This window comes from Saccostrea cucullata, unplaced genomic scaffold (genome assembly GCF_032062105.1).
Source record: "Saccostrea cucullata isolate Sc308-1 unplaced genomic scaffold, CSIRO_AGI_Scuc_v1 ctg13899, whole genome shotgun sequence".
NCBI lineage: Eukaryota > Metazoa > Mollusca > Bivalvia > Ostreida > Ostreidae > Saccostrea > Saccostrea cuccullata.
Genome location: NW_026919874.1, coordinates 1 through 15,055, shown reverse-complemented (window position 1 = coordinate 15,055; position 15,055 = coordinate 1). Strand labels below are relative to the sequence as shown.

Sequence of the window (15,055 nt, the reverse complement as noted above, 5' to 3'; positions counted from 1 at the left end):
AACGACCTTGGATACGGTTATATATATATTTATTATGTCACTGTTGCACAATATATAGACGTTTATGCATATAAAGTTAGAACAATGTTGTCAGCACTGGTACAGTTAAAATATTATCAGAGTTAGTATTTTGAATATCCACTGGAAGCCAAACTAGTAACTAGTACAGGGGGGCACAAAGTTCGTATAGTGGTACGTCTGAAACGTTTGTATAAAGTTCTTGTTCTCTCTAGATCTGTCTTCCGCCTGTCCAGTCTTAGAATATATATATCATCCTAATATTAATTATTGATTGTGGTCAGTTAATTTATTAAGCCATTTCCGATTCAATTAACTATTAAATATCAATAATGGATACTGACCACGTAAATGTACAGATATTGATCTTTGATTTAATTATGATAATTCATCATCGCTGACCAATAATAATTAACATTAATATTTACAACAATATTAACTACATCAAACACATAATTAGTAAATGATAAATAAAGTGCAAATAAGTGCGTAAGAACCTAAATGGCTCTCAAGGACATATAAGGTTTATTATGCCTTATACACATATGTCCTTATTAAACAAATATACGAAACACAATATATATGTGACGCGCCAAGCAAAAACCTCCCTTAACGAAGAATTTTGACATTTTCAGTTTTGTATTGATTCTTGTAGAGTTTTTCCTTCTCTTTCATTTGATGTATAACATGATATATATTTCTGTGTATAAATGTATAAAATATCGCATGAAAAAGACGGAATATTTACTTTGACGTACAGTATACGCGTGCGTAACTGCATGAATTTTCATAACGTAAAATCGTAAAATAACGTGAATTAAGCTATATAATAATTTGATGATTTTCAAACTTTTGATTTGATTCCCTTTAAAATATCAATAATTAAGATTTTTCATCGTAATAATAAAAATTAACATTCTAAAATATATCTTTATACTTGAAAAACGAAAAGGGGGGGGGGCACCGAAATGATTGACAAGGGAAAACGTACAAAACTCAAATCAAAAATCTTTTCTTCTTCTAAAAGACATTCCAATTTATGGCCTATTTAATGGCAGAAAATGGCAGAAATCTACAGCACTGCAACAATAAAAGAAAACATTTAGACAAAAAAATGCTACTGTGGTAGTACAAACTATACATGCACATCTTCCTACAAGCTTGGGCTAGCAGGTTGGTAGAGCACTGGACTGGCAAGTCAGAGGCCCCGGGTTCAATCCCACTTAAGCAGAGGCACTTAATTGTCTCCGTTACACTATCAAAGTAGTTATCTTAAAAAAGTTCGAGCAGCCCCTACCACCCCCTCCCCCGGGCATTAAAAGTCTGTACAATACACAGTATAAAAAGAAAGTTTTGTCAAAGTTTATGTTTTAAATACCTGAAGTTTTAAAGAGTGCGACAGGGTTTTTTACCTAAAGAATACCGCTTTTCTTTTACCACATTTAATATATGTATTTACATGTCTTAGTTTCGAATGTTTAAATACGGGAAAAAAGTACGCAGAATTACGCCCTCATCTCTGAAGAATTTTTGGGTTATTAATAAAATATTCTGCATACAGGAATAAATTGTATTTGTCTCTTGTAGTAGAGTTCGATCCTTTTCTTCTTTGGATGTCGTTATGAAATCGGTCTTTAATTCACCTGAGAACTTGTAAGTTGTCAAACCTGTTTCCAATCCTTTTGTATATCTCAATAAATGCGTGTTCAACTCAAAACAATAAGATTAGGTGCATCAAATTTTGAAGTGTTAAATTAAAGTTTAAACCATTATTTCTTGTTAATCTTTAAATATTTTATCAATTTGTCCTGGCCCTCCGTTTCTTATTTTATATTTATGTTTAATTCATTGAAAAGAAATATGTTTAGAATTATTTCGTAACTAAATGCGTTTGCATACTTTTCAGTGAATCAGAATGTAACACCCACCCTCATCCAATAATATACGTATGAATATTTTAAAATATAGTTTGAAAAAAATCTGCAATTTATATGCATGTATGAAGTTAATCATGAATTAACTTTGACCGATCATTGTATACTAACTGAATAACAAACCACAATATACATGAATCCCACAAGTAACACACTCAACAACTTCATTTACATTCATTTCTAGACATAGACTATAAGGTCTAACTTAAACTTGACCGTAACCGTCCTTAGAAAGTACATTTACACATAATGATTTATTCTAATCATATCAAATATTAGTTGCAACAGAAAGTAGGAGAACGGGTAAAACATTCTTAATATTCTACCATTATCGTAAACGGGGGGGGTTCTCGGGTATGGACATTCACACTTAATTAATTACCTGAACTGATTAAACCAGAACAAGGCACACATGTACAATCGTAAGTTGTAACTTTTGTAATTTTTTTAAAAAAAATAATAATTAGTTGATGTAATTTATACAATCATAGGATTTTTTAAATAATTAAAACAAGAAAGCTCTATAAATAGGTTAGTTGAACAAGCACGCAATATTCAAGTCGAACAACATGACTGTATTTTTTATGTTCGATAAATCCTTTATCTTAAAACATGGAGCGTTTTGATAATTGTTTTTTTTTTCATATTTTGTTCAGATTTGTACCGTACTAGTTTTGCTAATTTTTTCACAAAACTCCCCATATATGTACATGTAGGCATGTACAATGCGACTTTGCAGGGAAAAAAAATATTGAAATTGTTTTAGTTTGTTACATGTATAAATTAAAAAATTACGTGTAACTGGTAGCAAACTTTAATAATTTGAAATGCATAAACGTATTCATTTTATATTGCAATTCGACAGAAGGAAACAAGATTATTATTTTCCAAGATAGATGTGAAATCATAAAATGTTGGTAGGAAAATCTTTGTCTGGGTAATAATTATTACAGGTTAAATAAATCCTTGATATTGAGGGTTAAAATAAAATCATTAAAATGAAAATTTGTAACTCTAAATGTTTAATGTAAACTTTCATTCTGTTCTAAGTTCAAAGGGCTGAATAAGCACCGGAGACTGCATTACAACATGTGGCAGCCCAAATCAGCGATTTCATGAATGGCTGACATTATGTTGTTTTCAGGAATCCAAAACTCTAATTTATAAAGTCACCTCAATCACAAAATATCTTTGAAAGTGGGACTGTATAAATGTATGCGAGCACCCGCACTGTATATACATGTATTCACGACAAAATTTGCGTGAAGTCTTCAAAGAGCAGACACAGGAGACGGAGGGGGGAGGCAAATTTTTCCTTCATTTTTGCGTACATGAAAAGTTGTTAAACATTAACAAAATAGATTGAGTAGCTCAAAAGCCCTTCCTTCAAAATATTCATTTTAATTAAATCAACAGCTAAAAACTAATTCCGGAAGAAGTGGCCAAGTCAAATACTCTGCGTCGTATCTATAGAGAATTACATTTTTTAAACTTAACTTCACTATTTATCAATATCCTTGGCAAGCTATCAAAGATTATATACAGTTCTTACTACTTGCACAGAAAAAAGCAACAAAGAGCAACGTATTTTTCTAACTTACATCATCTACGAAAGTGAAAAGACTTAACTATATATTTATTTAATTTAATTATGCTTAATATAACGCGGTATTTTATTGGATAAAGAACTGATTTTTTATTGCATAAATTGGGTTACCTATATCACAATCACTTGCATAAAAAACATGTCGATCCCCCTGACGTAACACTTCAATATTGTACTATTGGAACTGTTGAAGTGATTTTTAATGAAAATCCTCTTTGTTCATACATGAAATGAGTAATAACTATTAAACTATAAGGACTGAAAAAAAACTATCCAATTTATATATACGGTGTAAACTGGGTTGGAACAGCGTACAATTTTTTATTTTACATAAACCGCAGCGTTAACTGCCCATCTCTGTTTATACCGTATAAATTGGGAAGCTAGGAGAGGTAATTCAGGTCAATTTTCACTGCATCGATATTTTAAAAATAGACACCTTTCCTGTTTTATGCTCCTGTTTAATTTTTCTTGCATGTACATCACGATGAAACAGATGGAAATTAGCAGCTTAAATAATAATAAAAAACTATCTTTGAAAACTTCTTTGTTTGACCTTTTAAGATGAACCGACTAAAATTTTTTTTGAAAACCTCCGAATTAGTCATTCCGAAATTTTCTCATCCAATCAACAACTATATTTTTTATTTCAGAAATGCCTTCAATCCTATTTAACATTTAACATTACTAGACTGGTGTTACCTGTCTTTACCGTACGCATATCGGATATCAGACAGGCAGGCCAGTCTAGAACATTTCCGACAAAAAAATTCGACTTACCTACCGACGCAATCTTTTTTTAACTGAATTAGAGAGAGGGCAAACAAACTTCATTTAAAAACGGCCTCACGGGAATTTTCTAACCACCACTGGACATCTTTTAAAAAAAATACACTTAATAATTGTGAAAAGGATAGGTCACACAGACACTTGACAGAAAATAATTTCTTAAAGAATAAACTACATCAAACCACACCCAAGAATCTTTCTTAGCATTTAAATAAAACATCACCTTGTTCTGCTGGGGAGAGTTTTTCTCGAGAAGGCGGTTTTACGTCGCTTTTACGTTGTTGACTTTAGACGCGTTTTTTGACGTTACGTCATAATTGATATAAGGGAGGTTTTTGCTTGGCGCGTCACATATTAAAAAGTTAATATGTAATTTATTTATATGTACGGTATGGTCCAATTGTGTTACACGAAATCGGACCACTGTTTGCTGTGAGCATCCGAGACCACGTGATCATGAATGGTTCAATTAAAAGCGGTTTATCATCCGACTCAAAGAGAAAATATGTTTTACCAAATAATATTTCATAACTTTTAAAAGTGATGGAAGGGAATTGTCTTATTTGCAGAAAGTATATAACTTATATAACTTTGTGAGACACCGCATGTATTAATTTCTTTTAAAATAAAACACTAATACGGCATATTTATTTTTAAAGTCAAGATCAAATACATGATTTATACATACATTTTGCTTCAAGATTCATTATGAGTCATAATCAATTTCAACTTGACTTTTCCAAACTACTACTCAAATTGAATAATGCAGATAGCAAGTCATTTTTAGGTTATTTGATTTGAAATCTTCTAAGACTACACTTTAATGATACCGACACAGGCCTAAAAGAAACAAGATGGTTCGACAAACACTTCCCTTTTGATGTTTATTTATGCACAATGATAAAAAAATATTTATAAAATTATAACTGTATTTTATTTTGTCTGATATTTAGAAATGTCCTACATAGTTACTAATCCTTTTCCATTTTAATTGGCAGTTTAGGATATTGATTTTTACCTTGTTATAGTTCATATTATGACCCTACACCTTATTTGATCAAGCTAAGTATTTTTGAATGCATTTATTTCTCAAATTTGATAATGTGTAAGCATTTTTCATTTACTAGACCTGGATTTTAAGTTTTTCACAAATATCTTTTGTTAATGCAAAGAAATTTCTTCATAGCAATGACAGACATGGATATCGATAGATGAAGGATTATATCAGCCCCGGAGTGACTCAGATGACTTGCTTTAAATACAGTGTAGAAGAACATATTCTTTATAGCTTTCATATTTTTATTTGTTTACGCTTTATTGTAGATAATGAAAATGTTGCATTACAACGCTATTCCCAATTGTATTACCGGGATCCATATACATACTATATACCTTCTCATCATTTGTTTGATGGATCCACTAAACAGCCCAGCTGCATTGATTTTACCTCTTCTTCGACTGGAAAGACGTATTACTTGAACATTTACTCGATGAGTTTATGGTATTCTATTCACAACATCAAAGACATACGTTTTTATTTCAAGAATAAAGGTAAGGAATATTTTATCAAATTATGAATGTATCGCATTTTCCGTTGATATTATACTTTATATTTTTTTTATAAATTATTATCATGTAGAAATATGGAAGGTATCCAAGCTACCGCACAAAAGGCCCGAATATTCTCTTTATTCATTATTGCTGCACTTGATTTTCTGGAAATAAGAAACAAGATAAGTTCAATATGAATTAATGAAAAAGAAATCCCTCAAAATACATGTATTAAATATATATTATTATAACAGTAACTTGATTCGAAGGGTCGTATCACGTCGAGTTGAGAGGCGCGGATGGTCAGATCAAACGACACGCGAAGCTAAATATAGCAAAATAAAACTTTAGAGATGTATTGTGTAATAGTTATGCATAAAACAAATCATAATAACAAGGGACTTTTTAACACACAAGAAAAGTAACGTTATGTTTCTGCGTACTGCTTCATCAGTTGTGGTGATATGGATTCAGAAAACCACAGTGTGGTGATCCGGAAAGTCAGATCACGGCGTCACGTGATTGCATAAAATCAAAAGTAAAATTGAGTGATACACGTTTGGTATATAATAAATTGTTGGTTCTATTGCTTTCATACATCACATGCATATGTTCTGAAGAAAAGCTTCATTCTGACACCAACATATTTGCATTCCCTTTTCCTTGGAGTTGCAGATGTTTGAAAAATTTACCTTGTCCATAACTTTGAAAATTTGGTAAACATCCTTTTCATTTTTTTTGGGGGGGGGGTCTTAAGCCGGAAAAAGCAAGCAAATTTTTTTCGTCATATGATTCATTATACAGGTGAAGCAACTACAGACCCTGAGACGTGCTACTACCCCACACGCTCGCTGCACGAACGGTTCAAGAACGCTACACGGTTTGAACGAAACGCTGCACGGTTTACACGAAAGGCTACACGGTTTGCACGAAACGCTACACGGTTTACACAAAATGCTTTGCACGAAAGGCTGTATGAAACGCCTTGTACACGTTTCGTACACGCTTTGTACACGAATCTCACACGTTTTGGCCTCAGTTTGGATTCTCTCTCAGAATCACTCGGACGGTTTTATTATTAAAATATTAATTACATCTCATTTTCTCACTACTAATTTAACTGCTGTTTACATTAAAATTCAGTGAACAGCAGTATTAATACATAAACCGATAGAAATATTCAATACACTGACAGTTGTAATTGATTAATAAATGATTGTCAATAAATAATTTTGTATTTATTTTATCAGTTGTATAGAGATATAATGCTGATATCATGGTGTACATGTATGTATAATACACTTTATTCGCAGGCCTAATCACTTCATTATAAAATATGTTTTTTATATACTTAGTATTTGTGAGTCATTACAATATTTTCTTGCGTTTAATTATTTTTAGACGTATTAAATTAATCAAATATTTAATTTTTTTACTTCAGGTAGCTACAACTCATTTATTGATTTTAAATAACAGTCATTGAATAATTTGCGTTTGGTTTTCGTAGGCAGATTATTTTTCTTGTTTTCTTTATTAAATAATAAAATTTGTCTATATTGTGTCCGACAAAAGATTAATTTAGGATCCGCTTTTTAAATTTCAAAATGTACATGTATATATCATGTCAGTAAAATTGCATAACAGATGTAGTCGAGTTAGTACATGTTAGTACTAGTTTGTTTTTTTTTTTACTACGTAAGCCAAAAACCGTCCATTCTGTGAGAAGGAAGAACTGCTGGAGGGCCATTAGGCCCGACAATAGTTCTTTTTTTCTCACAGAATTGACAGTTTGAGGCCTATAAGCTACTTAAAACATATTGTGTTCATAATGTATTCTCATAGAACTTTTTCTCCTCCATTGTATTAAATAAGCATTGTCTACTTATTGGACTGTCTCAGGTGAACAATCAAAAGAAACTTGTATTCATTGCAATTGTTAACCTAGTACACAGTTACAGGTAAATGCAAAATTAAAAAACCGACTAAAGAATATTTAATCACAAGGCATTAGATTCCATCACCATTTTGTTGTGATTGTGAATGTTGAAAGCATGTCTTCTTCCAAAGAAGCATATTTTGATGCAAAATAACTTCAGATATGATGGACAATGCATGGTCATTCTTGTGATATTTTGGGGCTAGGATTTTCAAGAAAATGAACTTTGGGCTCAAGGTAGACATTTTATTTTTCAAATATTTCTCAGCTTTGGGTAAAGGGTTTTCAAGGGTGCAGAAAAAAGCAAAGGAAATGTAGAAAGATTTCCGTAATTTAATCAACAATATTCAGATATAGAAGTGGATAATCAGAGCGGAAATGTAACCGGGTAGTTATTGTGTTCTTTAACTGAGAGGAGTGGACAAGACTAATGACAAAACACTCTTGCATTCCTGTAGTAAAAAAACGAGCGGTGTGGTCCTGTAGAAAAACGAGCAAAATAATCCAAGAACTAGTGAGAAATAAGAAAATTTTAAAAGGAGCGATTACTTCTTGCCAGGAGAAGTGATATCCCCTCGTGTGTTGTTGGTGCAAATTACATTCCAATAGAATCCAGAGATATTTCCTTCAAATTTTAGTTTTGATATTCTTTGTGAGTAACATTTCATCATTACTAGAATAATTACAAATTTCAGATTCGTTTCTCTGACTTGGAATGAATTATTTGATTACAATGTGAAACATGTTGAATTAATTGCCTGTAAAATATTTATTAGTATTTATTTTTGTTTTGTTTTCTTAATCCAGTAGATTACCTGTAGCCATACATAAGTTATTGGAAACTGTCCATTATTTTTTATAATAGACAGATTTTCAAACTTATTGGACAGCTTCAGGTAACTTACTGGACTGTTTTTGGCCTTGCAAGAAATAGAAAGCATTTAGAGAACAAAAGATGATTTAAAAGAGAATACAAAAATTAAACATAATATTTAGAAAAATCAAAAACTTATTGAAACTTACGTAAAAGTTAACAACAAAATTCAAAGACTTTACTATCATTGTCTTTTGCCCCCCCCCCCCTATAAACATTCACACACTCCTCGGGAATATCTAAACCTGTGCTAGACGGTGCAAGTGAATTAAAATTCTCCTCCATTTATTTGACAAGAATGAACAACAAATTAATTATGTTTTAATAGGTATTAAATGACACACTGCTTTTGAAATTTCAATCAAATATTATAAAAGTTAAGATAAGAGCGGGTATCGTTCTGCCTAAAATTACTTTATGTATGAATACTGTTATATAATTCTTTCTTTAAATAAAAATAAAATATTGATAGTATATTAAACTAATTGCACTTAATATTGTTGTACATGTACATATACATTATGCACAGCGTAATTAATAAATTTGAACACATTTTCTTTAGAAGAAAAAAAAAACCGCAAGCAAATGCATTATACATTACTGTGTAATTTCATTCAGTTTTCCCGTTCTTTAACTCCTAAAATACCACAAGAATAACTAATAAAATACTAACACATTTTGACACCCTGACCAATCGATAGCCATATAAAAAATGAAATCGACTTAATGAATCTTGCACGTTTCTTGCACGAAAGTCGCACGTTTCTCACAAGGATCTTACACGAAAGTCGCACCTTTCTCACACGCTTCTCGCACGCTCGCTAAACAGTTTACACGAAAAGCTTTGGAGCTTACACGAAACGCTACACGGTTAACACGAAACGCTGCACGGTTTGCACGAAACGCCACACGGTTTGCACGAAAACAGAAAGCGCACGAAAGTTACACGCTTTTTGTGATTAGTAGCACGTCTCAGGGTCTGTATTTGTACGTCTTCGATATTTTTGTGTTTGCATCCCCAATTCATGAGCTTATTCTTTGATATCTCTATGCATGCTTTTATGTATCATAACAGGAACATCAAATATAAGATTCCAATATACCATTTGTCGACATTGTTCATCAGAATATCAACTCAGTGGAGAAGAAAAGATATCTGCCTCATCATCAACCGTAATTAAAATTCCATATCTTAAACAACTCTACTACACGTATATGTATATTTTGTTCAGTTTTTCTGCTGACGACCTCGCAAAAATCCACAGCTTTTCACTCTCATTCTGTGAAGTAGAAATGTATGGTAAGTCTTAATTGTTGATTCATGTTTGCGCCATTTAATGGAACGAACTACACAAATATAGCAACTCTCGATAACTGTGAAATAATATTTTGATTGGGTTTATTTTCGTTGTTTTCGGGGTATAAAGAGACCACTGATGTCATGTCCACCATGAAACATAATGTCTTATATTGTTATTTAACAATATCAAATTCTAACAAACCTAGAGTTTTTCCTCAAACCAATAAAATATGACCCCACGAATAATTGAGATTTAACAGTTTCATAGGAACATTAATTTTTTTTTATTCAAGACTTGATGTGGACAATAAAAAAGCATTTGTCTTAATTTAAGATATCCCCAAGTGCATGTATTACATGTGAATATAAAGAATAACTGTCAGATTTGTTTGTTTCATGACGATTATCACTCGATTGAATTGTGTGATTATTATGTGCATTATCATGCAGCCCAATCGATTGATCACATCATGAACCCCAAAATTAGACAGTTACTCCTTTAACAAATCCGCTGACTGTTGATTAAAAAAAAATTTGCGTCATTAATTGATTCACATTATTTGTTTGATGAGGATGCCCTAGAAATCATTACGGTAGCCCTTGCAGACCATGCCTTTCAAATTGTGACAAATGTAACGCTATTGACGGATCTTGTATTTGCCAAGCTGGTTATACCGGTGTAAACTGTACAGATGGTAAATATTCCTATTGTTCATATATATTTACAAATAATTTTCAAAGAAATATTTTTTTTTAAATGCTGTTGTCAACAGTATAAATATTGTATTTATTCTTTTCATTCTAAGTTGTCCTTAAAATATTGCAGTTTGTTCGAACAACACCTATGGTGCTAACTGTGTGTACAGTTGTGGACATTGTTACAATGATACTTGTAATCACGTGACCGGGAATTGCTTATTCGGTTGTACTGAAGGTTGGACATCAAGCAAGTGCAATCAAGGTAAGTGTTTAATTATAAGCTGTTGAAAACAAACTATTTGCCTTTGGAATGAAGAAATGGGAAAAATGTGATACTGATTTAACATGATTTTTTGTCATTTATTTAGGTAAAAAAACAGAAATAAACGTTTGATCCCAAAAAGCTAATTGAGATCTTTTTTTAAAGGTTATTATACGTGTCTGTACCTATGAGTACATAATCATCGTACTGCATCTTATATTTTATGTAGATATAATACTACTTCTAAACGTAAACAAAGTTTAAAATTAAATTGACGATTTATGTAATTTTTTAAAAAATATATTCTGCATATTTTATATGCATTTGTAATCTACATATGAATTGACATTAATTTTATGGATGGATTTTATCTTCTTATTTAGCCTGCAGTTCTGGTTACTATGGACGTGATTGTACACAGAGATGTAGCAGTCACTGTATAACACCGTACCTTTGTGAGAGATTTAATGGAACTTGTATTGGAGGGTGTGCTACTGGGTGGACTAATGATACCTGTGACAAAGGTGTGTTGTTCAAGTCGTTATTTTTAGGTCATATCTGAGTCACTTAGATGACTTATTGCTTTCTGTGTTCGTACATCGTTGTGCGTCGTCCGTCGTGAGTTAACATTTCACCAATTTCAGCTTCTTTTCTGAAACCATTGAACCAATTTCAAACAAATTTGGTTTACAGCATCTATAAAGTGTGAAGGGGGAAAATTGTGAATTTAATGGTCACCGCCCCCTGGGGCCTAAGGGGTGGTGCCAAAATGAAATCTTTTAAAATCCTCTTTACTTCTGAACACCAAACAGTCAAACTGTTGGTATGAATGTAATAAGCATTGAGTCCTCTACCAAAATTGTAAAATTCATGAGTCCTGGAACAGGGGTTCTAGTGCTAGTGCGGGGCTATATAGATTACATAGTGAAAATGCATCATTTCTTTTTTTTCTCTTCTCCTGGGTATTAAATAAACTAACTATTATGTACATAGTTATGATAAGCAAGAGTGCCTGATTAAAAAAAATGTGAATTTTATGGCCCAGGGTCAGGAGTTTGGATGTTAGGGCGGGGCTCTTTTTGTTATAAAGTGAAAATGCATTAATTCTTTGAAAATCCTCTTTTCTGCTTTTGGGTATGAAATAAACTAGCTAAGTATATAATTATGTTAAGCAAGGGTGCCTCTACCAAAATTGTGAATTTTATGGTCCCAGGGTCAGAGGTATTGCAATTTGTTGTAAGGGGGAGGGGCTCTATTGATTATATAGTGAAGATACATTAAGTTGAAACAAAAATTTCTTTGCTCCTGGGTATTATGATCCAAGTATATATATTTATGGGAAGGAAGGTGCATCTAGCAAAACTGTTTATTTCATGCCCCCATTGTCAGGGGTATCGGGGGTGCATAGTCTGAAAACTAATTATGCTTTGAATTATGCTATTTGGTATTAATCAACCATTTATGATGAAATAAAATTTATGATAAATTTTCCAAAATTTTGACATATGTGGCCCCAGGGTCAGTTGTTCCTTTAGGTTGGGGTGTACAACTCATTAAAAAATATCAGTGCATTTTTTTTTTGTTACTCTGATCTACCTACTGGTATTAAGTAAACAGAGTAATCATGCACAGTTTATAATTATGATAAGCAATAGTGCCTCTTTCAAAATTGTGAATTTCAAGGCATCTGCAAATTCAGTTGTTGGAAAGTTCTTTCATGATACTTAGGTGACTTAATTAGGTTATCTGTACCAATTTGATTGTGATGCAGCTACTAATATTTCATTTTTTATTTTCCCAGTTGATACAGATTATTGTAAGTATGGCATTTTTAATTTAGGAATTGATCTGACTTTGCTCTTATGTAGGCTCTCGGTTCATTAAGGGAAATTACAATGTACATGTACTTTAGCATACACGTTCTTTTTTCACTGTCTGAAACAGGTGTTGATTGGGCCCCATCAGATGTATCCGTTTCTTATCATAACATGACATGGAGGAGAGAAAACATCAACAACATTATCAGATTTGACCCTGCAGTGACATTTCTCTGCAACTTCAGTTTGAAATCCGATGAGGAGTTGCTATATGACGTCATCTGGTTCATTGATGGACAAGAAGTTGTCATTCAAACAGTTGATAAATCCAGTAATTATAAAGCAGTTATAACTGCTCATGATATGTTGAAAGCAGAGAAAAAGATTGGATCTGACGTAAGTGATTATTTTCAAGCTAAGAATATTCACTGAACAAAACTTCTAAGTGTTCACCTAATATTTTATAAGTTTTAATAATCAAATGCGTATAATAAATAATTTCTTTAATTCATTGTTAATGATGCATATTTAAGTTCAATGTTGCGTAAATTTCATGTAAGTATCTCGTCAGAATTTTAAGCAAAGTGTCAAGGAAATGATGTACCCCAAAAATGAAAATTTATACAAAATAATCTCTATGGAGTAAGACCACAACTCGCTCTAATTACTGCAAGACAATCTTTACTATTGGATACCATGTACCACTGAATAGGAGATTGACCAATCTGCTGCCACGCCTACTGCATAGTTCTTTCCAAACCGTAAAAACTGTGTGGAGGGGAGAGGCTTTGACATTCTTTGTAAAAATCCCAAATGTAATCAATGATATTAAGATCCGGGAATTCGACAGTGCATCGTCACACAGATGCCTTTTGGTCAATATCCTAGGGTGTTTAGCACGTAACTGCGCCGCTTTAAGGATGATTCAGACAGCTTGAGATGAAATTCGACTATCACGAGCACCGATTTCTTATCATTTTCACACGATTGAAATTCTTTGTTTTCATGTTTCTAAGATTCTTTTAGGTCAATTAAACACTCTTTTAATGTGATAAGATGCGAAATTTTGGCCTTAAACGAAGATCAAGGTCACTTCCGGTTTGGTAAAATTTTGTCCAAAACTTTCAAATTGCGATAAATTGGTGATTAAATATGACGCACATCTTATAGAAAAATGTGATAAAATGGGTTTTGATATTGGTTGTTAATTTTTAAAAGTAATATCAAGGACAATTAAACACTGTGATAAACGTGAATAAAACGTTTTACAAGGATATTCGAGATATCAACATTCCAACGGCTCTCCTTTCTATCTCAATGGTCATTTTGCCAATGTTTTGTGTTTTTTAGTTAAATCAGTTTTTTTTTAAATGTGATAATGATCACAAAAAGATGCTAATTACACAAAGCACGTGCCGCATAGTACAGATTTATTGTTTTAAGCTTCGTCACGGAACATTGGTTTTCCTCGGTGATATTTTTCTTTCTTTCTACAATTGTTGAGAATATTCATTTGTTGTAATAATTTGAAAATATCATATTATTCTATAAAGTAGTTTTTAAATAAATGCATTTATGAAAGTGAACACTTAGAAGTTTTTAAGTGTATATATTACTTTAAAAGCATTTTGGAATATCACTGAATAGCCGTGAATAGTCGTGATTTGCTGGGAAAAAAAGATTTTTTTCATTCAATAACCCTTCTTCGAAAAAATGTGAATATTTATTTAATTTTTCAAATTATACTTTTTTATGAATTTGTCAATCAAAGAGAGAAAAGGTGTGTTGCATATTACACATGTACCTGTTTGTTTATTGGGACAAATTAAAATTGTAAGCTTTTGATGAGGTAAGAAATGTCATGAATTTATCATTTGTTTGTTTCGTTGTAAGGTACATTGCAAAGTTGGCGCAAAACGCAAGAGAAAAAACCTTCCATGTCTTTACAAAGTTGGAAATCCTTTTTTTGCTGGAATAAAGGTAACTCATGTGAAACGTTAAGTTGACTTGTTTCTATTTATTAAGTATAAGTAAATTTGTACAGCTACATGTAGTATATTGATTAGTAGATGACTGTAGGAAATTCCGTTCGTTTATTCATTATTCTTTCATTCATAGTGATCATTGCCATCGTGTTTGCATTGTTTGTAAATGTGTTCCGTGTCAAGTGATTGTGTTTGGATGTCACGTGATTGTCTTGTTGGCTATATTATATCCTGGGTGAGAGTGGTAGAACCAATAAGTGTGGAGAGCGGTAGTTATGTGTGCA

General features: G+C 32.1%; 1 protein-coding gene across 1 annotated transcript; it reads left to right on the top strand.

Annotated features, from left to right (window-relative positions):
- Window positions 1-5,698: 5,698 nt before the first annotated feature.
- On the top strand, window positions 5,699-14,766 carry LOC134239517 (tyrosine-protein kinase receptor Tie-1-like; the record flags this gene model as incomplete). The annotated part of the gene is made up of 8 exons (XM_062721694.1): window positions 5,699-5,898; window positions 9,784-10,008; window positions 10,581-10,703; window positions 10,835-10,969; window positions 11,353-11,493; window positions 12,771-12,785; window positions 12,914-13,182; window positions 14,680-14,766. Coding segments are annotated over exons 1-8 (1,056 nt in total), but the record flags the coding sequence as incomplete, so codon positions are not given.
- Window positions 14,767-15,055: the final 289 nt, after the last annotated feature.